This window comes from Anomaloglossus baeobatrachus, chromosome 12 (genome assembly GCF_048569485.1).
Source record: "Anomaloglossus baeobatrachus isolate aAnoBae1 chromosome 12, aAnoBae1.hap1, whole genome shotgun sequence".
In the NCBI taxonomy this organism is placed as follows: Eukaryota; Metazoa; Chordata; class Amphibia; order Anura; family Aromobatidae; genus Anomaloglossus; species Anomaloglossus baeobatrachus.
The window spans coordinates 118,918,274-118,943,502 of NC_134364.1; the positions used below are offsets into that span (position 1 = coordinate 118,918,274).

At 50.9% G+C, this 25,229-nt stretch overlaps 1 protein-coding gene across 1 annotated transcript in view; it reads left to right on the forward strand.

Annotated features, from left to right (window-relative positions):
* The window catches only part of KNL1 (kinetochore scaffold 1), a 94,639-nt gene that overhangs the window by 37,582 nt on the left and 31,828 nt on the right, over positions 1-25,229 (forward strand). The window contains exons 19-24 of the mRNA XM_075330707.1: positions 1,413-1,452; positions 11,521-11,622; positions 11,922-12,022; positions 13,715-13,783; positions 15,338-15,447; positions 15,607-15,725. Coding sequence (XP_075186822.1) covers positions 1,413-1,452; positions 11,521-11,622; positions 11,922-12,022; positions 13,715-13,783; positions 15,338-15,447; positions 15,607-15,725 — 541 coding nt within the window. The remainder of the gene's footprint in view (positions 1-1,412; positions 1,453-11,520; positions 11,623-11,921; positions 12,023-13,714; positions 13,784-15,337; positions 15,448-15,606; positions 15,726-25,229) is intronic.

A 25,229-nucleotide genomic window follows, 5' to 3' on the forward strand; every position in this document is an offset into this window, starting at 1 on the left:
TTCCTCTACCGAGCGCTCCTGTGTTCTCTGAGAGCTGCTGCCAGACTCCTGTGGCAGTGGCTTATTTCACTGAGAGCAAAAGGATCAGCAATCCAATATCAGTGCTACTGGACCCTCATCTCCTCTGACATCAGTGGATTCTGCCGATGTGTATGAGGCCTTAAGAGCTGGTCATGGTCTTCTGCCTGCATAATACCATAGAGCAATGGTCATGGTTTGTCTGCATAATACCGTAGAGCGACTCTCATGGTCTTCTGTCTGCATAATACCGTAGAGCGACTCTCATGGTCTTCTGTCTGCATAATACTGCAGAGCGATGCTCATGGTCTTCTGTCTGCATAATACCGTAGAGCGACTCTCATGGTCTTCTGTCTGCATAATACTGCAGAGCGATGCTCATGGTCTTCTGTCTGCATAATACCGTAGAGCGACTCTCATGGTCTTCTGTCTGCATAATACTGCAGAGCGATGCTCATGGTCTTCTGTCTGCATAATACCGTAGAGCGATGCTCATGGTCTTCTGTCTGCATAATACTGCAGAGCGATGCTCATGGTCTTCTGTCTGCATAATACCGTAGAGCGATGCTCATGGTCTTCTGTCTGCATAATACTGTAGAGCGATGCTCATGGTCTTCTGTCTGCATAATACTGTAGAGCGATGCTCATGGTCTTCTGTCTGCATAATACCGTAGAGCGATGCTCATGGTCTTCTGTCTGCATAATACCGTAGAGCGATGCTCATGGTCTTCTGTCTGCATATTACCGTAGTGCGATACTCATGGTCTTCTGTCTGCATAATACTGTAGAGCGATGCTCATGGTCTTCTGTCTGCATAATACTGTAGAGCGATGCTCATGGTCTTCTGTCTGCATAATACTGTAGAGCGATGCTCATGGTCTTCTGTCTGCATAATACTGTAGAGCGATGCTCATGGTCTTCTGTCTGCATAATACCGTAGAGCGATGCTCATGGTCTTCTGTCTGCATAATACTGTAGAGCGATGCTCATGGTCTTCTGTCTGCATAATACTGTATAGCGATGCTCATGGTCTTCTGTCTGCATAATACCGTAGTGCGATACTCATGGTCTTCTGTCTGCATAATACTGTAGAGCGATACTCATGGTCTTCTGTCTGCATAATACCGTAGAGCGATGGTCATGGTCTTCTGTCTGCATAATACCGTAGTGCGATACTCATGGTCTTCTGTCTGCATAATACTGTAGAGCGATACTCATGGTCTTCTGTCTGCATAATACCGTAGAGCGATGCTCATGGTCTTCTGTCTGCATAATACTGTAGAGCGATGCTCATGGTCTTCTGTCTGCATAATACCGTAGAGCGAACATTTTGCATCTTGAGCTTGTAATTGATTCTGCATCTAATTCCTCCTGTAACTTTCTGATTAACACAGAGCTTGACGGCTTACAGTCCCAGCAGCAGCGATCAATCCGGTAAGTGTCTTTCTTACACACGACTATTTCTCGTTTATCATCTACATACTTTGTTAATGAGAATGTCGGCAGGTTTTTGCTATGTAATCTGAGAGCAGCATGACGTAGAGGCAGAGATTTCAGTGGTCACTTACTGGGCTGCTTGGTGCAGTTTTAATAGAATCCCTGTTTTCTCTGCCGTAGATCTAGCAGAGCTCAGGATGCTGTGTATAACCTCGCCCACACCCTCGATTGGCAGCTTCCTGTGTGCATTGACAGCAAGCTACCAATCAATGGTGGGGGCGGGGTAACATAGATAAGCTGGACTGCTGTGCATGTAACTTCTAGTCCAGCAGTGATAAACTCCTGCTGATAAAATGTTGATTGTATTGAAACTAAAACCCATCCCTGGAACCGGGCTCCTCTGCCCCTAAATCATTCTTTTGTTAGATTAAATAGCAAAAACCTGTTGCCAGATTCAGTGGTAATGCGCACCCCCTTCCCCCCACACACCGCTGCAGCATCCTGGTTTTCAGGATACTTTCACCACTCCTCCAGCTTCCTACCTCCACGTTCCCATATAATCACATTTCTTTGTCGCTCCATTGGGAGACCCAGACAATTGGGTGTATAGCTATTGCCTCTGGAGGCCACACAAAGTATTACACTTAAAAGTGTAAGGCCCCTCCCCTTCTGGCTATACACCCCCAGTGGGATCACTGGCTCACCAGTTTTGTGCTTTGTGCGAAGGAGGCAACACATCCACGCATAGCTCCACTTTTTAGTCAGCAGCAGCTGCTGACTATGTCGGATGGAAGAAAAGAGGACACATATAGTGTCCCCAGCATGCTCCCTTCTCACCCCACTGTATGTCGGAGGTGTTTGTAAGGTTGAGGTACCCATTGCGGGTACGGCGGCAGGAGCCCACATGCTGATTCCTTCCCCATCCCTTTTTACAGGGCTCTGGGTGAAGTGGGATTTACTGGTCTCCAGGCACTGAGACCGTGCTCCATCTACAGCCCCTGGAGAAGATGCTGGATGGAGCGGAGTACATCAGGGACATGGCCCTGCTTCCTCAAGGTACTCTGTGTCCCCGTGCATTTGGCGCTCACACCGCAGCATGCTGGGTGTTGTAGTGCGCCGGGGGACATCAGCGCTGCGGCGCCTGTGCCATGGCCTCATTCAGCTTCGCTGAAGCAGGCTCACTTATGGGAATTGGTCGCGCCGGCCGCTGGGACTGCGGCGCGGCTGGCACTTGTAGTGCGCCGGGGACTTCAGCGCGGCCTGCGCTTTTACGGCGGCCGCGCTGATAACTAGAGTCCCCGGCTTTTGCGGCCTGCTTCCGTTCGTTCCCCGCCCCCAGACCTGCCAGTCAGGAGAGGGGCGGGACGCTGGCCACTTCTATGAATCGGTCGCGCCGGCCGCTGGGACTGCGGCGCGGCTGGCACTTGTGGTGCGCCGGGGACTTCAGCGCGGCCCGCGCTTTTACGGCGGCCGCGCTGTTAACTCGAGTCCCCGGCTTCTGGGCCTAGTCTCCCTTCGTTACCGCCCACAGCCCTGACAGTCAGGGTAGGGGCGTGACGCTGCATAGCACAGCAGCGCTGAGAGCTGGAGTATGTTTTGCATACTCCACCCCCTCTCACTGTGTGCACTGTGAATCCGGATTCCCGCACTTTCTCAGGCACGCCCACGGCTTCCTTCTCTACAAGGACACCGGCAGCCATTAGTGTCAGTTTCTGTACGATACAGAGACAAGTGTGGAAGACCCTGGCATTCTGATAGTCACACAATCGCTGCAACAGGCGTTAAGCAGCACCTGTGGTGCTAACCCCACTAGTGCAGAAGTGCACTTATAGATATGCTTGTACTATATACATTGCACTGTTTGGTCGCACGTTGTATATACCCTCCTGGATTATGCGGAGGAGTTATCAGCATATTCTCTGTGTAAAACAAAGGTGCAGAACCACATGTTTTTCTATACAGCTGGTACAGCATGTACGGTTATACGGCCGGCAGGTTACATAGACTCCCATTGTATGCACTAATGGCCAGGGGATGAGGACGGTGTCTGCAGTATTTACTGACAGTTTTTCTGAGACTATGGCTATGATACTAGAAGCCTAGCAGTCCGGACATGTCTCTCACAATATGGGCACTGTTGAATCATTGATCCATGGCCCCCCTCAGTGTGAATAACTAACAGCTCCGGGAATGTCACACGCATCCCAGAGTCACGGCTCTGCACGGACGTCAGTCCCAGACAGCCTAAGCGGGCTCACTAGAGCGGCCTCGGTTTCATCAGGGTCCTAACAGAAGGACTCGCTGTGTAATGAGGCGGAAGTAGCGGCTCAGGATTCTGATCCTGAGACCGCTCTCAATCTGGATACACCTGATCGTGACGCCATAGTAAATAATCTTATAGCGTCCATCTATAGAATGTGGGTTATTTCTCACAGCTCCTCCAGTGGAGGAGTCAGCTTCACGTTTTTTTCTGGACCACTCTGCCTTCAGAGAGGCAGTCCAGGAACACCACGCTTATCCAGATATGCGCTTCTCCAAACGGCTTAGGATACACGTTATCCCTGTCCCCTGACTTGGTCAAGGACTGGACCCAATGTCCCGAGCGGCATCCTCCAATCTCCAGGCTTGTAGCTAGATCCATAGTTGCAGTGGGAGATGGAACTGCAAACTCAAAGATGCCACTGACAGACAGATGGATCTCTGGTCGAAAGCCTTCTATGAGGCTGTCGGCGCACCGTTGGCTCCGGCATTCTCTCCCTTGGGGCACTCCAAGCTATTTCAGCTTGTCTTACACAGATTGACACGGTTACACGTACATCTGTGCCGCAGGTGGCATCCTTAACCTCTCAAATGTCTGCATTTGTTTCTTACGCGATTCAGGTTGTCCTGGACTCTGCGAACCGTGCGGCGGTAGCCTCCGCTACTCCGTGTTTTTAAGCAGAGCCTGGTCTGCTCGTTAAGTGAATGGAAGGCAGATTCTGCTTCCAAAAAAGGTTGCCTAACCAGTTGCCTTTTTCTGCTGACCGACTGTTTGGTGAGCGTTGGATGTAACCATTAAACAGTCCAGGGGTAAGGATTCATCCTTTCCTCAGCCCGGACACAACAAACCCCAACAGAGCAAGAGGCAGTCGGGGTTTTCGGCCTTTTCGAGGCTCGGGCAGGTCCCATTTTTCCTCGTCCAATGTGGACTCAAAAGGATCAGAGGAGCTAAGATTCTTAGCGGGCTCAGTCTCGCCCAAAAAAGCGACAGTCTGAAAACCCGCTTCCAAGGCGGCTTCCTCATGACTTGCGGCCTCGGTCGGTAGCAGGCTCTCCCGCCTTGGCGATATTTAGCTGCCATAGGTCAATGACCATTGAGTGTGAGACATTCTGTCTCACGGGTACAGGATAGAGCTCACTTCTCGTCCTCCAACTCGATTCTTCAGAATTTCTCCTCCTCCCGGCCGGGCCGCTGCTCTTCTGCAAACAGGGTGCACTCTATAGGCAGAAAGAGTGATGACCCCCGTTCCTCTTCAGGAACAAGGTCACGGTTTTTACCCCAAATTCTTTGCGGTACCTATAACAACGGGCCGTTCCGTCCCGTTCTGGATCTAAAAATGCTCAGCAAGCTCGTGGACACCAGGCGGTTCCGGATGGAATCCCTCCGCCATGTCATCGCCTCAAGGTCCCAAGGATATTTCCTAGCATCATTAGGCATCAAGGATGCTTATCCACACGTGCCGATTGATCCAGAGCACTAGCGTTTCTACGCTTCGTTATAGGAGACGAACACCTTCTGTTCGTAGCTCTACCTTCCGGCTAGCGACAGTCCAACTGGTCTTCGCCAAGGTCAGGGCAGCAGTAGTCACAGTCCTGCACTCTCAGGGTCACTCTGTGGTCCCGTATTTAGACGATCTACTTGTCAAGGCACTCTCTTAGGAAACATGCCAACACTGCCCGAACGTTGCGCTGGAGACTCTCTAGAGTTTTGGGTGGATCATCAACTTTTTAAAGTCAGATCCGACCCCGACCCTATCGATAACATATCTAGGCATAGAGTTTCTTACTCTCTCAGCGATAGTGAAGCTTCCGCTAGACAAACAGCATTCACTACGGGCTGCAAGCTCTTCTTTAAGAACCAGTCGCACACATTGAGACGCCTCATGCACTTCCTACGTAAGATGGTAGCAATGGAGGCAGTTCCTTTCGCGCAGTTTTACTGCGTCCACTACAATGGGACATTCTCCGCCAATGGGACGAGGAGTCGACGTCCCTCAACAGAGTCGTCGTTCTTTCTCAGGCGGCCAAGGAATCTCTACGGTGGTGGCTTCTTCCCACCTCTTGGTCAAAAAGAAGGTCCTTCCTATCCCCATCCTGGGCGATAGTTACGACAGACGCGAGTCTATCAGGGTGGGGAGCAGTTTTTCTCCACTACAGCGCTCAAGGTACGTGGACTCAGCAAGAGTCCACCCTTCAGATCAATGTTCTTGAACACAGAGCAGTGTATCTTGCCCTACAAACCTTCCAACAGCGGCTGGAAAGCAAGCATATCCGACTTCAGTCGGACAGCTCCACAGCGGTGGCATACATCAACCACCAAGGAAGAACGCGCAACCGGCAAGCCTTCCAGGAAGTCCGGCAGGTTCTGATGTGGGTGGAAGACACGGCATCCACCATATCCACAATTCACATCCCAAGTGTGAAAACTAGGAAGCTGACTTCCTAAGTCGCTGGGGTGTGGCCGAAAGAGTATGGTCTCCTCACCCGGACGGGTTTCAGGAGATCTGGCGCCGCTGACAGAGGCCGGACGTCGATCTAATGGCGTCACGGCACAACAACAATGTGCCAGCTTCATGGCACGGTTTCACAATCATCGAGCTCTGGCGGCAAACGCCTTAGTTCAGCATTGGTCGCAGTTCCAGCTACCTTAGGTGCCACCTCTGGCATTGTTGCCCAGAGTACTGCGCTAGATCAAGACCGACTGCGGCCGCGCCATCCTCGTCGCTACAAATTGGCCGAGGATGTTGTGGTACTCGGTTCTGTGGTGCCTCACGGTAGGCTAACCGGGGGCACTACCAGACCAATCAGACTGGCTGTCTCAAGGGCCATTCTTCCATTTGAATTCTACGGCCCTCAACCGGATGGTGTGGCATTGAGTCCTGGAACCTAGTGTCGTCAGGATTACCTCAGGACGTGGTTGCCACCATGAGACAGGCTAGCATACCAACGTCCGCCAAGATTGACCACAGGACGTGGAAGATGTTCTTATCTCGGTGCTCGGCGCAGGGTGTTTCTCCCTGGCCGGTTGCATCGTCTATGTTTCCTTCCTTCCTGCAATCTAGGTAGGAAAATGGGTTGTCGCTCAGTTCCCTTTAGGGACAAGTCTCAGCGCTATCTGTATTTTTTCAGAAACGACGACTTCCTCAGGTACGCACGTTCCTACGGGGAGTTTGTCTTCTCAGCACTCCGTACAAGCGGCCGTTAGAGCCCTGAGATCTGAACAAGGTTCTAATTGCTCTCCAGATGCCGCCTTTTGAGCCTTTGAAGGATGTCTCCCTTCCCGTTTTTCACGGGAAGTGGCCTTCTAGTAACGGTCTCGTCTCTTAGGAGAGTTTCCGAGCTAGCAACGCTCTCATACAAACTCCCTTCCTGGTCCTTCACCAGGACAGGGTAGTTCTGCGTCCGGTTCCGGAATTTCTCCCTAAGGTGGTATCCCATTTTCATATCAATCAGGATATCACCTCACCTTCTTTGTGTCCTCGTCCAGTCCATCAATTTCAGAAAGATTTGCATCTGTTGGTTCTGGTGAGAGCACTCAGGTTCTACTTCCCGCATGGCGCTCCTGCGCCACCCGGATGCACTCCTTGTCCTTGTCGCTGGTCGGCGTAAACAGTCGCAAGCTTCCAAATCTACCCTTGCTCGGGGGATCGAGGAACCAATTCTTGAAACCTACAGTTCTACTGGGCTTCTGGTTCTCTCAAGGCCGAAGGCCCATTCTACCAGAGCCGTGGGTGCATCCTGGGCATTACGGCACCAGGCTACGGCTCAGCAGGTGTGTCAGGCACCCACCTGGTCGAGTCTACTTACTTTTACCAAGCATTATCAGATGCATACCTACGCTTCGGCAGACGCCAGCCTAGGTAGATAAGTCATTCAGGCGGCGGTTGGTCACCTGTAGGAGAGGGCCGTTTGACGGCCCTATCATGAGGTATTCTTTTACCCACCCAGGGATTGCTTTTGGACATCCCAATTGTCTGGGTCTCCCAATGGAGCGACAAAGAAGAAGGGAATTTTGTTTACTTACCGTAAATTCCTTTTCTTCTAGCTCCAATTGGGAGACCCAGCACCCGCCCTGTTTTCTCTGGGTTTTTCTGTTTTTTCGGGTACACATGTTGTTCATGTGGTATGGTTCAGTTCTCCGATGTTTCCTCGGATTGAATTGGTCTTTAAACCAGTTATTGGCTTTCCTCCTTCTTGCTTTGGCACTAAAACTGGTGAGCCAGTGATCCCACTGGGGGTGTATAGCCAGAAGGGGAGGGGCCTTACACTTTTAAGTGTAATACTTTGTGTGGCCTCCAGAGGCAATAGCTATACACCCAATTGTCTGGGTCTCCCAATTGGAGCTAGAAGAAAAGGAATTTACGGTAAGTAAACAAAATTCCCTTCATCTCCCTTGTACCAATGCCAGCTGTATTGGTGGAATGCGGTGTATCCCTGGCCTTGTGTACAGGGCCGGATTAAGGTTGGTGGGGGCCCCTGGGCAGAAAATCTGGTGGGGGCCCCATAAACGTTAACATTTTTAGCCATAACAGTAGAGCGCGAACTGTAGCATTTAGATATAAATTTAATGAACATTTATCTTCTCCTGTTCTGCCACATTCAGATTTACAGTACTACAATACAGATACAGTCCAGGATAACTCACAGCTGCCACTTATACACAGTACAATACAGATACAGTCCAGGATCACTCACAGCTGTCACCCATACACACAGTACAATACATATACAGTCCAGAATCACTCACAGCTGCCACTTATACACAGTACAATACAGATACAGTCCAGGATCACTCACAGCCGTCACTTATACACAGTACAATACAGATACAGTCCAGGATCACTCACAGCCGTCACTTACACAGTACAATACAGATACAGTCCAGGATCACTCACAGCCGTCACTTATACACAGTACAATACAGATACAGTCCAGGATCACTCACAGCCGTCACTTATACACACAGTATAATACAGATACAGTCCAGAATCACTCACAGCTGCCACTTATACACAGTACAATACAGATACAGTCCAGGATCACTCACAGCTGCCACTTATACACAGTACAATACAGATACAGTCCAGGATCACTCACAGCTGTCACCCATACACACAGTACAATACAGATACAGTCCAGAATCACTCACAGCTGCCACTTATACACAGTACAATACAGATACAGTCCAGGATCACTCACAGCCGTCACTTATACACACAGTACAATACAGATACAGTCCAGGATCACTCACAGCCGTCACTTATACACACAGTACAATACAGATACAATCCAGGATCACTCACAGCTGCCACTTATACACAGTACAATACAGATACAGTCCAGGATCACTCACAGCCGTCACTTATACACACAGTACAATACAGATACAGTCCAGGATCACTCACAGCCGTCACTTATACACACAGTACAATACAGATACAGTCCAGAATCACTCACAGCTGCCATTTATACACAGTACAATACAGATACAGTCCAGGATCACTCACAGCCGTCACTTATACACACAGTACAATACAGACACAGTCCAGGATAACTCACAGCCGTCACTTATACACACAGTACAATACAGATACAGTCCAGGATCACTCAGACGTCACTTATACACACAGTACAATACAGATACAGTCCAGGATCACTCACAGCCGTCACTTATACACAGAAAGTAGAGTTGCTCACATATTTTTTTTATTCATCCCAATGTTAAGGCAGCCAGGGCCGGCTCCAGGTTTTTGTGGTCCCCGGTTGAGTCTTAGTGGGCCCCATCCACACACACACGCACATACACATACAGGCATACGTACATATACATATTTGAAGACAAATTCACAAAAATACATTTAAACAGACAAATATATGCACAGTCATATACACTGACACACATACAGACACAGACGCATTACAGGTGTTAATATGGAGAAGTCACAAGCAGCATCACTCACCTCCCCCGCTTGTTTCCGTCCAGCTCCTCCAGGACATGTGGCTGTGTTGCATGATGGCCATCACTAACATGACTGCACACCATGCACACTGACACAGCACTGCTGTATATACATCACAGGAGGGGCTAGGGCCTACAATATATACATTACAGGAGGGGCAGGGGGCATAGACGTTACTGGGGGGGGATAGATGTTGCTGGAGTGGCAAACAGCTCTGGTGGCGTACACATTACTGGGATGGGTGGCTTAGCGCTCTGGGGTGCCGCACTGACTGCTCTGATTCACATATACACACACAGCTCTTCTTCACACACACACACACACACAGCTCTGCTACACACACAGCTCTGCTACACACACAGCTCTGCTACACACACAGCTCTGCTACACACACAGCTCTGCTACACACACAGCTCTGCTACACACACAGCTCTGCTACACACACAGCTCTGCTACACACACACACACACAGCTCTGCTACACACACACACACACAGCTCTGCTACACACACACACACACACACAGCTCTGCTTCACACACACACACACACACACAGCTCTGCTTCACACACACACACACACACACACAGCTCTGCTTCACACACACACACACACACACACACACACACACACACACACACACACAGCTCTGCTTCTCCCACACAGCTGCTTCACACACACACAACAGCTCTGCTTCACACACACACAGCTCTGCTTCACACACACACACGCTTCACACACAGCTCTGCTTCACACACACACACGCTTCACACACAGCTCTGCTTCACACACACACACGCTTCACACACAGCTCTGCTTCACACACACACACGCTTCACACACAGCTCTGCTTCACACACACACACGCTTCACACACAGCTCTGCTTCACACACACACACACACACACACACACACAGCTCTGCTTCACACACCACACATTTTTCTTCAGCTCTGCCCTTACCTGCTCTGATGCCATCCTCCTGCTGCTCCGGTATAGGCCGCCGTCCTCCTGCTGCTGTTCCGGTGCCGCGGCCATCCTCCTGCTCTGGTGAGTCTCCTCTCCTGGCCGCGGCGCCGGTCTTCTCATCCGCGGCCGCGGTGCCGGTCTTCTCATCCGCGGCGCCGGTCTTCTCATCCGCGGCCGCGGCGCCGGTCTTCTCATCCGCGGCCGCGGCGCCGGTCTTCTCATCCGCGGCCGCGGCGCCGGTCTTCTCATCCGCGGCCGCGGCGCCGGTCTTCTCATCCGCGGCCGCGGCGCCGGTCTTCTCATCCGCGGCCGCGGCGGCGTCCTGCTGTGACGGCCGCGGCATTGGACCCCGCAGCAGAGCAGGGAGCAGGCATACCTCTGACCCCGGAAGTACAAACTACTTCCGGGGTCAATCAGCGTCCTGCGCCCGCAGTTTGTTTTTGCGTCTTAGAGACGCAGATACAAATAAATGTAGGTGTGCACCCCCCCCCCCTCCCCCGAAAACACAGCTGATGTATTAGACTGTCTTTACGGAGGGGGAGAGGGTGTGAAGAAAAAAAAAAAAAAAATTGCTGACGGGTGGCAAGTATGGCCCTGGTGGTGGGGGCCCCCTTGGAAGCTCTTATGGTGGGGGCCCCGGGGCTGAAGCCCCGCCTGCCCCGCCTATAATCCGGCCCTGCTTGTGTATAGCAGGCAGGATCACTGTATACCTCACATGTAGCACTCCTGCACATGGTATACACTACGGTGGGATTCCTGACTAAATCAGAATTCCTCATTGCTCCGGAGTCCTCCCATCTATAAAGGAGTCCACAAGGGGCGGCCTGCACCACCAAAACCTTAGAGGTGTAATCCCGTCATTTTTTACTTTTTTGCAGGGAAAATGTGGAGCTAGAAGAAAGGAAAGACAAGCTCTCGGCACGGCTCTGCTCCCTGCAAGAAGAATCACGTGTTCTTGGCGTCCGACTACAGGAACCCAGGTAATCTTGGAGTAGACTTCTCCAGATACACAACGTAGGCCTCATGAAAAGTCCATGTGGAGTTGAAGACTTGACACGTTTCGCCATATAGTGGCTTTCTCAGGCGTTACAGCCATTGATTAAAAAATGGCTACAGCTATTGACCTAAGAAAAGGAAGATGAATATCATCTTTTATTTACTCTTGTGCATGTTTGTGCTCATTTTGTGAAATGTTAATTATGCAGGGCAGGGAGGTTTCGCCACATGTATAGCTCTTAATATTGACCCATACTTAATTAACTTCCATTTTTGATTTCAGTTTCACTGAATGGGAATTGGTTAAGTGGACTGACAATGAAGCTGCATTTCATTTTCTGTACGATTCGCTGGAACTTTCCATCTCATTCGGAGATTATATCGGTAGGTGGTGATGCTACTTAAAGGGAACCAGTCACCATTTCTTTCAGTATTGTATCTAAAGTGTCCCCTTCTGCAGCTCCTGGGCTGCATTCTATGAGGGTGCACCTTGTTCCCCGACTCCCCTTGCAGACCCCAGAAATACATTTATAAAATCTGCCGCCACGTATGTAAATTAACCATTTTGGTCGTCCGGGCGTCCTTCTTTTTTTTTTCGCTCAGCCGGGCGTCGTCCTTTCATGATTGACATGCGTGATACCTCTCTCATCATCCAAGTTGCTCTGCAAAATATCGCGCCTGTGCAGTTATTCCCGGTTCGCTCAGGCGCAGTTCGCTCTGCCCCATCATCGAAAACATAGGTGCGTTTGCGCAAGCTGGTGAGGTCCTTGAGCAGGCGCAAGATTATGGCCAGCAATGTTGATAACATCCTCTTCGTCATCCTTGTACCCAACCTAATTCTTGTCCGTGCGCCAAAACCTCACTGTATTGCGCAAGCGCACCTATGTTTTCTGCTCTGCCCACGATGGGGCAGAGCGAACTGTGCGTGCGTGAGCCCGGAATGACTCTGCACAGGCGCAAGATTTTGCAGAGCAACTTGGATTACAAGGGAAGCATCACCCATGTCAATCATGAAAGGAGGACTGAACAACGGCAGAAGGAGGGACAGGAGCCCAAGAGGCGGGGGTCGCCCGTCCGGCCCAAGAGGCGGGGGTCGCCCGTCCGGCCCAAGAGGCGGGGGTCGCCCGTCCGGCCCAAGAGGCGGGGGTCGCCCGTCCGGCCCAAGAGGCGGGGGTCGCCCGTCCGGCCCAAGAGGCGGGGGTCGCCCGTCCGGCCCAAGAGGCGGGGGTCGCCCGTCCGGCCCAAGAGGCGGGGGTCGCCCGTCCGGCCCAAGAGGCGGGGGTCGCCCGTCCGGCCCAAGAGGCGGGGGTCGCCCGTCCGGCCCAAGAGGCGGGGGTCGCCCGTCCGGCCCAAGAGGCGGGGGTCGCCCGTCCGGCCCAAGAGGCGGGGGTCGCCCGTCCGGCCCAAGAGGCGGGGGTCGCCCGTCCGGCCCAAGAGGCGGGGGTCGCCCGTCCGGCCCAAGAGGCGGGGGTCGCCCGTCCGGCCCAAGAGGCGGGGGTCGCCCGTCCGGCCCAAGAGGCGGGGGTCGCCCGTCCGGCCCAAGAGGCGGGGGTCGCCCGTCCGGCCCAGAGCTGTTAATTTACATACATGGCGGCAGATTTTATAAAGGTATTTCTGGGGTCTGCAAGGGGAGTTGGGGAACAAGGTGCACCTTCATAGGACGCAGCCCAGGAGATGCAGGAGGGGAGACCTTAGGTTCAATACTGATAGAACAGGTGACCTGTTCCCTTTAATGTGAGGCTTTGCGGGAATGGCTTTACACTTTACACAGTTCACATATCACTCGTGATAATGAATATTGGATACGTTTTTTTGGGGGGGGGGGGGGTGTAATTTTTCATATCCAGATCGTAAATATATAATTGTAACAAGCACCGAATTGAAACAATGGTTCCCGCTAAAGCTACAGCGAATGGTCACAAGCAGAACATTCCTCCCGATCTTTATAAAGCTCCATATTGTGCCCTGTTGAGCGGTCTGCTCCGCGGCATGGTCGGGGCTGTTTAGCGCAGCCTGGTGCTGAGCCGCTGCCTCCTCCGCTCTACAATACATGTAATATCTTGTGTTCCTATCCAGATGGCGAGATCTTTAATAACCAGCCGTGCAGAAGAATCTCCGGCGTGAGCGCGGCGTCTCAGCTGGACGGTGAGTCTGACCTTTCTTGGATTTCGCCTCTCCATACGGAAATCATCCTCAGCGGGGACTGGAAGAATAAATGATGGTTTCCGAGGCAAAGTCATGAAACGCGAGGCATCACTTTAGGTCAAGCGCTGCTTCTTCTGAGAAGTGCCGAGCAGCCTGACACTGCATAGATAGAAAGCCTCCGAAAACCACGCTGAATAATGACTCTTTCATCAGCCGCACGGGTTTAGGACCATTGTCTCGGTTAACTCTTTTGTTAACGACTCCCGGTTGGCTGAAAAAAATAGATTTATATAGAGGGAAAAGACCGGACAAAAATGAGAAAATAATAGAATGTCCCCGGATACGTGTGTATCATCTTAATCACCTACGTCCAGTTTATAGAAGCCTGACCCTAGGATCAATGATTAACCACACAAGTGACCTGTCCCAAAGGAAGAGGCCAAAGCCATTCATGCTAAAACATGTGTACTTTATAAAAAACAGAAAATGATGCTCCTGAGAGGGGCGCAGCAAATACCCAGGCATGGGAAACAATGGAGGGTACAAAAAGGCAGCCAATGCAAAAATTCATGGCAAAAATACCACAAATAAATACTTAAATAAAAAAAAAAATAATCATCTGAATCTGATAAAATGCATATAAAGATAAGGTTACTGAAAACCACAAACAATGGAATGCTCTAGAAAAATGTGCTTGCTGCTGATTGCAACAACCCTGGCCAAAGTAACACAAACATACCAAAAGTGCTGCTAGTGACACAGGTAAATGGGTCCCTCCACCCCAATGCACGTTTCACCCTAGCTTCTCTCATGATTTTTGGTGGTAATGTACTGATATTACAAAAATCATGCCCCCGAGAGAAGCTAGGGTGAAACGTGCATTGGGGTGGAGGGACCGGTTTACCTGGATCCAGGTGCTTTACATTCACTTATTTGGTAATATCAGTACATTATTTGCCTTTTGGGTTACCTCATTTATTATAGCGGTACTTTGGGTAGTGCAGGGTGCAGGGCATCGCTACAGTTGGCCACGTTGTACTTTTATTTTTTTCTGCTGCCTCTTGCTGCTGACTAGAAGTTGCTATATAATGTGTCACTAGCAACACTTTTGGTATAGTTTTTTGTTACTTTTGCCAGGGTTGTTGCAATCAGCAGCAAGCACATTTTTCTAGTGCAGTCCATTGTTTGTGGTTTTCAGTAACCTTATCTTTATATGCATTTTATCATATTCAGTTGTTGTGGTTTATATTTTGTGTTTTTTGGTTTTTTTTTTTCATGAATTTTTGTATTTGCTACTTTTTTTTTTTTTGTACTTTCCATTTATGTACTTCGTTTCAAATGCCTAGGTATTTGTTGGGTCACTCTCGGGCATAATTTTCTGTTTTTTTTTTTTTTTTTTTTTATTTATTTTTTAATAGTTTTTATTATTATTATTTATTATATTTTTTGTAATATAGGTTTTAGCATGAATCTGTTTTGTCTCTTCCTTTGGGACATATCACTTGGTTGTATATAATCTTGTCTTTTTTTTGTTTTTACGCTTATCTTTTTTAGAGGAGTCTGCCCCTCCTTCAACTCTTCTCGTCCACCGACTGATTGCCCAGTATTGTGAAAAGAAGTCGGCCTTTTGTGAGGCTTATAAAACCCAGAATGACCTCCCTCAGGTAATCCATGGCCCCAGGTCTTTAGTGACGGCTGTACCCACAGATGGCGCCTGCGTTTCTGCCGGGTGCTGACACTTCACAGCATTTTATACTCCGTGTATTATTTTGTAGCGTTGCTTGCCATATATCATCCTTTACGTGCACTTTTTTGCTTTGCAGCTACTTTTTAATTTGTCCCTGGTGGTGAGCCGATGTAAACTACTCGGAGAAGAACTGGAGAACCTAACAAAATGGGGCGCAATGTATAACGTTTTAAAGGTTATAGTACGAAGCCAAGAGTGAGTGGAATACTTCTGCAAAGAACATAAAAGCAAACCTTGCATTTTACTGCAGTTTTTTACACTTTAAATATGCACAGACTTTTTTTTTTTTTTTTTTTTAATTTTATTATCTTTACCGTATTACGTTTCGCCATGTAGTGGCTTCTTCAGGGGTTATGTCTTGAAAACTTCTATATTCATATAAAAAATTAAACACCATGTATCCATTTGGCGCATATCAAAATATTAGTACCGGGAGATAACTGTCAGCTCAAATCAGCACGGCAAAGAAACCACTCCATAAATATTTAACCCCTTCACGACCGCGGGCAGTAAAATTACGTCCTATTTTTAACGTGACTTAACGACCAGGGACTTAACTTTACTGCCTAAAGTTAATTTGATTGCCGTGGCCATAGCAACGGCTTTCCAATGATGTCCCCTGCTGTTTCTTGCAGCAGGGGACCTTTGCTTGACCCCAGAGGGGGTGGCATCGCCACCCTCTATCGACGATTGATGTGATTGGCTGTTCAAATCTGAACCGCCAACCACATCGTTCGCACTAATTTCAGCAAAAATAATGCCTTAATTAGTGCGATACTGTGAGATCCGGCTATGAGGTGCTGTAGCAGCTGTAGCAGCTGCAGCATATCATAAGTGGACCTCAAACATGTCTCCCCCCAGCCCCTGCAGCACTGATTGGAGCAATTGCGCGTCATAGCACGATCGCTCCAATCAGTGTGCAGTGGGGCGGTCTGATCTGCAGGTGGCTGCCCTCCCCAGGCCTGTGCTGGTCTGGGGAGCCTCCCCCAACATGTCTGCAGCGTGCACTGGCTGGTACTTGTGGTACCACGCCACCGCTGCTGCTGCCGCCGCCGCTGATGTGACTGCTCCTTCTCCACGTGAGTACTGTGCTCACCTTGCAGCCCGTGCGCGCTCCCGTGATGCCCCCTGCGCGCTCCTGTGATTGCCCCGATCTGCCCCCCCCCAGTCCCGATCTGCTCCCCCCGCGATCTGCCTGCCTCCCCCATGATCTCTATTCTGCTTCTGCAGCTCCGTCTCCAGTATCTCCCTCCCCCTCTGCTGTCCCCCCGATGTCCTCTTACATGTCTTCCCTGGCCCGATCACATCTGCCTCCATCGCTGGGTCCTTCCTGGGTATTCTGCAGAGCTGTCCAATGTCCTGCCTGCTGCTCCTGTAAAGCTGTCCATCTCGCTGCCTTTTGTTCCTCCTGCAGCTCTTCTGGTCAGTGATCTTCCTGCTAATCCTCTGGGTACTGTGCGTATAACTTTTTTTTTTTTTTTTTTTTTCTGTATCCCATGTCCATTTTCACACCTCATCCGTCCGTGCGGTTTTTTTTTTTTCTCGTATCCCCGACGCTTTTTGTATCGCATCCTTCCGTGCGTCCCGCCGAGCGCTGATCAGGGATGCATAAAACGTATCTGCATCCCTGCTCAATTTTTTTGGCGTGACTGTTTTTTTCCCGTATCCACGACGCTTTTTGTATCTCATCCGTCCGTGCGTCCTGCAGCGGCTGATCAGTGCACTGCGTCTGTGCGTTTGACAAGTCGAATGGTGTTCCTTCTCTTCTGAGCCCTGCCGTGCGCTCAAACAATTGATTTCCACCACATATGAGGTATCTGCGTACTCAGGAAAAATTGCACAATACGTTTTATGGTGCATTTTTTTTCCTGGTACCGTTGTGGAAAAAAAAGCTACCTGGTTCAAGTAACAGGTTTGTGGTGGGAAAAAAAAAAAAATTGTATTCATGGCTCAACATTATGAACTTCTGTGGAGCCCCTTGGGGCTCACTAAACCTTTAGATAAATTCCTTGAGGGGTCTAGTTTCCAAAATGGGGTCACTTGTGGGGGAGCTCCATTGTTTAGGCACCTCAGGGGGTCTTCAAACCCGACATGGCATCCGCTAATGAGTGCAGCTAATTTACCGTGCAAAAATTCAAATGGCGCTCCTTCCCTTCCGAGCTCTGCCGTGCGCCCAAACAATTGATTTCCACCACATATGAGGTATCAGCGTACTCAGGAGAAAATGCACAATAAATTGTAGGGTGCACTTTCTCTTTTCTTCGGCGCTCTATTGGGAGACCCAGACGATTGGGTGTATAGCTACTGCCTCCGGAGGCCACACAAAGCATTACACTAAAAAGTGTAAGGCCCCTCCCCTTCAGCCTATACACCCCCAGTGGGATCACTGGCTCACCAGTTTTCTGCTTTGTGCGAAGGAGGTCAGACATCCACGCATAGCTCCACTGTTTAGTCAGCAGTAGCTGCTGACTATATCGGATGGAAGAAAAGAGGGCCCATATAGGGCCCCCAGCATGCTCCCTTCTCACCCCGCTTGTGGTTTGTAAGGTTGAGGTACCTATTGCTGGTACGGCGGCTGGAGCCCACATGCTGTTTTCCTTCCACATCCCCCTGAGGGGCTCTGAGGAAGTGGGATCTTACCGGCCCCAAAGCCCTGAGGCCGGGCTCCATCCACAGACCCATTGAACCTGCTGGATACGGAGCTGGGTACCGTTCAGGGACATGGCCCTGCACCATTCAGGTACTCTGTGTCCCCGTACACACAGGCACAGCACACTCCAGACTTGCTGGGTGTGCTAGTGCGCCGGGGACAGTAAAGGGTTACAGTCACTGCAGCCTAGCTGAGTGACTTTATGTATGGGGAACTACCGCGCCGGACGCTCCGGGAGCGGCGGCACGGCTGGGACTTGTAGTGCGCCGGGGACTTAGCGCCGACCGCGCTTTTACGGCAGCGGCGCTTATAAATCCAGTCCCCGGCTTTTGCGGCCTAGCTCCGCTTCGTTCCCGCCCCCACCCTGTCAATCAGGGTAGGGGAGAGACGCTGTACAATCAGCAGCGCCGAGGGCTGGAGCCTTATTTACATGCTCCAGCCCTCTCACTGGACACTGTGGGACGCCGGTTTCCCGCTCTGACTTGGGGGCACGCCCACGGCCCGCCCCTACTCACACGAGCTGGAGAAGGACGCCGGCGGCCATTCCTGCAGTCCGAGCTGAGAGATCGGACTCTGGGCAACCAGGCACAGGACTAGGGCGACCACACACCCGCTTATAGGCGGGCGGTAAGCGGCACCTGAAGTGCTGACCCCACTAAATACCGCAGTTGTCCATTTGTATTTTTATGCTTATACTGCATAGGTCGCTATTTTTGGCTATATGCCCTCTTAGATGGCGACACATCAGCAGCAGGAAAGCAGGGGTGCTAAGGCACAGGCTTTCTATGCTGCTTGTATTGCATGTACGGAAGTGTTCATGTGTATTTATGCTTGTATGCTATACACTGCACTGTACGGTCGCTAGTCTGGGCTATTTTCGCCTAGAATGACTAGACTACAGCAGCAGAAAAGCAGGGGTGCTGAGGCACAGGTTTTTTCTATGCTGCTTGTATTGCAGGGGTTGCAGTGTTCATTTGTACTTATGCTTGTATGCTATACATTGCACTGTATGGTCGATATTCTGGGCTATATTCCCCTAGATGGCTAGTCTACAGCAGCAGAAAAGCAGGGGTGCCAAGGCACAGGCTTCTATGCTGCTTGTATTGCATGTGCTGCAGTGTTCATTGTACTTTTATGCTTGTATGCTATACATTGCATTGTACGGTCGCCATTCTTGGCTCCATGTCCTAGATGGCTAGTCGGCAGCAGCATATAAGCAACACAGGCTTTCGATGCTGTCTTTACTGCATGTGACACTGTTCCACGGCACTGAACCCCATTGTGTGCAATGCTCCCCTGGAGCACTTGGTCAGCCGGGGTCTCTACTAGACGTGGCCAAAGGAACCACCTGTCAACCCTGTCCAAGGACAGGGATGGAGTTGCATTGGGATAGAGACTTGCAGTCCGGACAGGCCATGGGCAAATCATTGCTCCCTGGCCACCCTCATTGGGAATAAAATCGGTTCCCCGGGGGGGGTCCCAGGAGGCTCTCTGTATGATGAGGCAGACGTAGCTCATCAGGACTTTGATCCTGCCAACGCTCTCAATCCGGATACACCGGATGGTGACGCCATAAGGAATGATCCTATAGCGTCCATCAATGGAATGTTGGATCTTTCTCCCTCAGCTCCCCCAGCGGAGGAGTCAGCTTCACAGCAGGAGAAGTCCCATTTCAGTAGCTCAAACGTATTTTGAGTTTTTTTCTGGCCACGCTGACTTCAGAGAAGCAGTCCAGGAACACCACGCTTCCAGATAAGCGTTTTCTCCAAACGTATTAAGGATACACGTTATCCTTTTCTTCAGCGCTCTATTGGGAGACCCAGACGATTGGGGTATAGCTACTGCCCTCCGGAGGCCACACAAAGCACTACACTAAAAAGTGCACGGCCCCTCCCCTTCTGGCTATACCCCCCCGTGATATCACGGGTTCTCCAGTTTTAGCTTTGTGTGCGAAGGAGGTCAGACATCCATGCATAGCTCCACAGATTTTAGTCAGCAGTAGCTGCTGACTATGTCGGATGGAAGAAAAGAGGGCCCATATAGGGCCCCCAGCATGCTCCCTTCTCACCCGTGGATGGTGTTGTAAGGTTGAGGTACTTATTGCTAGTACAGAGGCCGGAGCCCACATGCTGTTTTCCTTCCCCATCCCCATGAGGGGCTCTGGGTGAAGTGGGATCTTACCGGTCTCCAGGCACAGAGACCGAGCTCCATCCACAGACCCAAAAGAACCTGCTGGATATGGAGCTGAGTATCGTCAGGGACAGGGCCCTGCTACATCAAGGTACTCAGTGTCCCCGGGCAAGCGCGCACACACACACCAGCATTGCTGGGAGTGTTAGTGCGCCGGGGACAACAGCGCGGAGCGCTGGTGCTATTATTCACTGCAGCTTTGCTGAGTGAATTTATGTATTGAAAACGGCCGCGCCGGCCGCTGCTGGTTGTTTTTTTTTTTTTACATTGCGGCGCGGCTGGGACTTGTGGTGCGCCGGGGGACTTCGGCGTCGGCCGTGCACATAGGACGGCCGCGCTTATTACTCGAGTCCCCGGCTTTGCGGCCTAGTTTTCGTTTCGTTCCCGCCCCAGCCCTGCCAGTCAGAGGAGGGGCGGGACGCTGTACAGAAGCTCAGCGCAGGGAGCTGGAGTCTGCTTTGCATTCTCCAGCCCCCTCTCACTGAACACAGTGAGACGCCGGGTTCCCGCTCTTGGCTGGGGCTCGCCCACGGCCCGCCCCTCTGCACAGGACGGGGAAGAGAAGCCGGCAGCCATTATGGTTTCCACTCTGGGAGAACGGAACCAGTCACAGGTTTTTGGGCGACCTCGCACCCGCTCTTGTGCGGGCGGTAAGCAGTACTGACACCACTAATGCTGAAGTGGGTTTTTGGACTGTGTGCTGATATGCTATGCACTGTACTGTCGCTATTCTGGGCAACAGCAGCAAATAAGCAATGCTGCTGAGGCACAAGCTTTCAATGCTTCTTCGTTTGCATGTGCTGCAGTGTTTACTGTCAGATTGGGCAACAGTAGCAGTAGAGCAATTTGTGCTAAGGCACAAGCTTTCAATGCTGCTTCGCTTGCATGTGCTGCACGGTTTTTTGTTATGCTATACATTCACTGTATGTCGCTATTCTTGGCTAATGCGCCCAGATAAACAGACAAAGGCAGCAGTAGAGCAATGGTGCTACGGCACAAGTTTTCAATGCTGCTTGACTTGCATGGGCTGCAGTGTTTACTGTCATGCTTGTATGCTATACATTCACTGTATGTCGCTATCCTTGGCTAATGTTCCTGGATAAATAGACAACAGCAGCAGAAAGGCTAGGGTGCTAACGCGCAAGCTTTCAATGCTGCTTGGATTGCATGGGCTGCAGTGTTTACTGTCATGCCCGTATGCTATACATTCACTGTATGTCGCTATCCTTGTCTCATGCTCCTAGATAAAATGTGCCAAGCCACAAGTTTTCAATGCTGCGATGTACTACATGTACTGAAGTGTTTATTTGTACTTCATGCTTGTATGACTATTCACTGTACGGTCGCTATCCTCGGCTAGGCTCTTAGATAGCTAGACAACAACAGCAGAAAAAGACAAGTTGCCAATGCACGGGCTTTCTATGCTGCTTGTACTGCATGTCATACGGTCCCAGGACCCCCAGTGCGTGCTATTGCTCAACCGGGGTCTCTGCTATATGTGGCCAAAGGAACCGCCTGTGATCTCTGTCCAGAGACAGGGACGAAGTTGCAGTTTTTTCCGCTGATATATTATCTGTGACTATGACTGACATCTTACAGACTTTGCACCCCAAGCAGACCGTGGGCAATATGGTTGCAATGACCCTGGCCGCCCTGATTTGGAGCATCTCAAGGCGCCAGAGTGATTCCAGGCATCCCAGAGAGCAGGCATCCGACACGGTCGACAGTCCCAGATGGCCTAAGCGGGCTCGCTGGGATTAGCCCTCGACTCCATCACTGGTCAAGGTCCCAGCTGGAGTACTCTCTGTACGATGAGGCAGACGTAGCTGTTCAGGACTCTGATCCTGAGACCGCTCTCAATCCGGATACACCGGATGGTGACGCTATAGTGAATAATCTTATTGCGTCCATCAACGAAAGGTTGGGTATTTCTCCCTCAGCTCCTCCAGTGGAGGGGTCAGCTTCACAGCAAGAGAAATCTCTATTTCAGTATCTCAAGCGTATATTGAGTACTTGTTTAGCACTCTGACTCCAGAGACGCAGTCCAGAAACGACACGCTTATCACGATAAGCGTTTCTCCGACCGTATTAATGAGACACGTGTCGCTCCCCCCTGACGTGGTCAAGCGCTAGACCCAGTATCCAAATGTGGATCCCCCAATCTCCATGCTTGCAGCTAGATCTATAGTTGTAGTGGTGGATAGGACTTCACTTCAAAATGCCATTGACAGGCAGATTGGCCTCTGGTTGCAATCTGTCTATGGAGCTATCGGCAAGTCGGTTGCTCCGGCAGTCGCAGCCGTGAAGGCACTCCAAGCTATTTCAGCTAGTATTGCGCAGGGGGTCGCTGTCACAGGTACTCTCGGTCCCAGCAGCGTCTTTAACTCGCAATGTCGGCATGGCGAATCATGCTGTTATGGCTGTCCGAGACTCTACGAGCCGGACGTCAGTGGCCTCCGCCAACTCCGTGTTTTTACGCAGAGGCTAGTAGTTGAGAGAGTGGAACAGAGGCTGCTTCCAACGAAGTGCTTAACCAGGTTGCCTTTATCTAGTGATAGTCTGTTGGTAAGGGTTGAATGAAATCATTCAACTATCCAAGACGACTCAAAAAGCCCAGAAGGGCATAGATTCCTAGCGGGCTCAATCACGCCCGGGGAAGGCAGCCGGAGGAACCGCTACCAAAGCGTTTTCCTCATAATTTTCAGCCCTCTCACTCCGCAACCGCGGGGGGGCAGACTCCCCCGCTTTAGCGGCATTTACCTACCGCAGGTCAAGGGCCTGTGAGTGAGAGTCAGTTTGTTTTCAAACTACCGCACCGACCGAGCCGAGGCTCTTCTGCAGGCGGAAAGAGCGGTAATCCCTGTTCCTCTTCAGGAACCAGATACGCATTTTGCTCCGACCTGGTCGCGGTGCCAAAATAGGACGGCTCCTTCCGTCCCGTTCTGGAATTTATACTGCTTAACAAGCACGTGAAAACCAGGCGGTTCCGGATGGCGTCACTCCGCTCCGTCATTGCCTCTCTGTCTCAAGGAGTTTTCCTAGCATCAATAGACATCAGGATGCTTATCTACACGTGCCGATTGCTCCGAGGCACCGGCGTTGGCTACGATTCGTTATTAAAGACGAGAATATTTCGTTTCGTAGCCATACCCTTTGGCTGGCGACAGCCCCACGGGTGTTCACCAAGTTCGTTGCAGCAGAGGGAGCAGTCCCGCGCTCTCACGGTCACTCTGTGATCCTTTACTTGGGCAATCTACTGGTCAAGGCACTCTCCTTTAGAAGCATGCCAACACAACCTGAACATGGCGCTGGACCCTTCCCAGAGTTTCGGGTGGGTCTTCAACTTTTCAAGGTTGAACCCAATCGCTGGCATCTCCTGGAGAGTTTTCACACTCTCTCAGCGATAGTGAAGCTTCCACTGGACAAACAGCGTTCACTACAGACGAGGGGGCAGTCTCTCCTTCAAGGAGGCGCCTCATCCAGAGGCGAGTTTTTTTCACGCAGTTTCATCTGCGTCCGCTTCAATAGCACATTCTTCGCTTATGGGAGGGAAGTCGATGTCCCTACACAGGAACGTGCCACTTTTTCCAGACGGTCAAAGACCGTCTTCAGAGGAGTCCACTCTTCAACTAAGTGGTCTGGAGCTCTGGGCAGTGTATCTTGCACTGCAAGCCTTCCTGCAGTGGCTGGAATGCAAATAGATCCGAATTCAGTCGGACTATCCACAGCGGTGGCATACACCAACCACCAAGGCGGACTACGCAGTCGACAAGCCTCCCAAGAGGTCCGGCGGATTCTGCTATGGGTAGAAGACAGAGCATACACCATATCAGCTGTTCACATCCCGGGCGTACAACACTAGGAAGCAGACTTCCTCAGTCGCCAGGGCGTGGACGCAGGGGAATGGGCTCTGCACCCGTTTGTTTTCAAGAATCTACATTTCCCGCACGGCGCTCATGCGCCGCTCTGAGGCATTTTTTTGCCCTTGTCGCTGGTACGCGCAAGGGGTTGCAGGTTTCTAAAGCCACCATGGCTCGATGGATCAAAGAACCAATTCTTGAAGACTACCGTTCTGCGGGGCTTCCGGTTCCTTCAGGGCTGAAGGCCCATTCTACCAGAGCCGTAGGTGCGTCCTGGGCATTACGACACCAGGCTACGGCTCAACAGGTGTGCCAGGCAGCTACCTGGTCGACCCTGCACATTTTTCACCAAACATTATCAGGTGCATACCTATGCTTCGGCGGACGCCAGCCTAGGTAGAAGAGCCCTGCAGGCGGCAGTGGCTTCCCCATAGGGGAGGGCTGTCTTGCAGCTCTAACATGAGGTATTTCTTTACCCACCCAGGGACAGCTTTTGGACGTCCCAATCGTCTGGGTCTCCCAATAGAGCGCTGAAGAAGAAGGGAATTTTGTTACTTACCGTAAATTCCTTTTCTTCTAGCTCTTATTGGGAGACCCAGCACCCGCCCTGTTTCCTTCGGGATTTTTTTGTTGTTTGCGGGTACACATGTTGTTCATGTTGAACGGTTTTTTCAGTTCTCCGATGTTACTCGGAGTTAATTTGTTTAAACCAGTTATTGGCTTTCCTCCTTCTTGCTTTGGCACTAAAACTGGAGAACCCGTGATATCACGGGGGGGTATAGCCAGAAGGGGAGGGGCCGTGCACTTTTTAGTGTAGTGCTTTGTGTGGCCTCCGGAGGGCAGTAGCTATACCTCAATCGTCTGGGTCTCCCAATAAGAGCTAGAAGAAAAGGAATTTACGGTAAGTAACAAAATTCCCTTCTTCCCCCTGACATGGTCAAGCGCGGGACCCAGGGTCCAAAGGTGGATTCTCCAATCTCCAGGCTTGCGGCTAGAGCT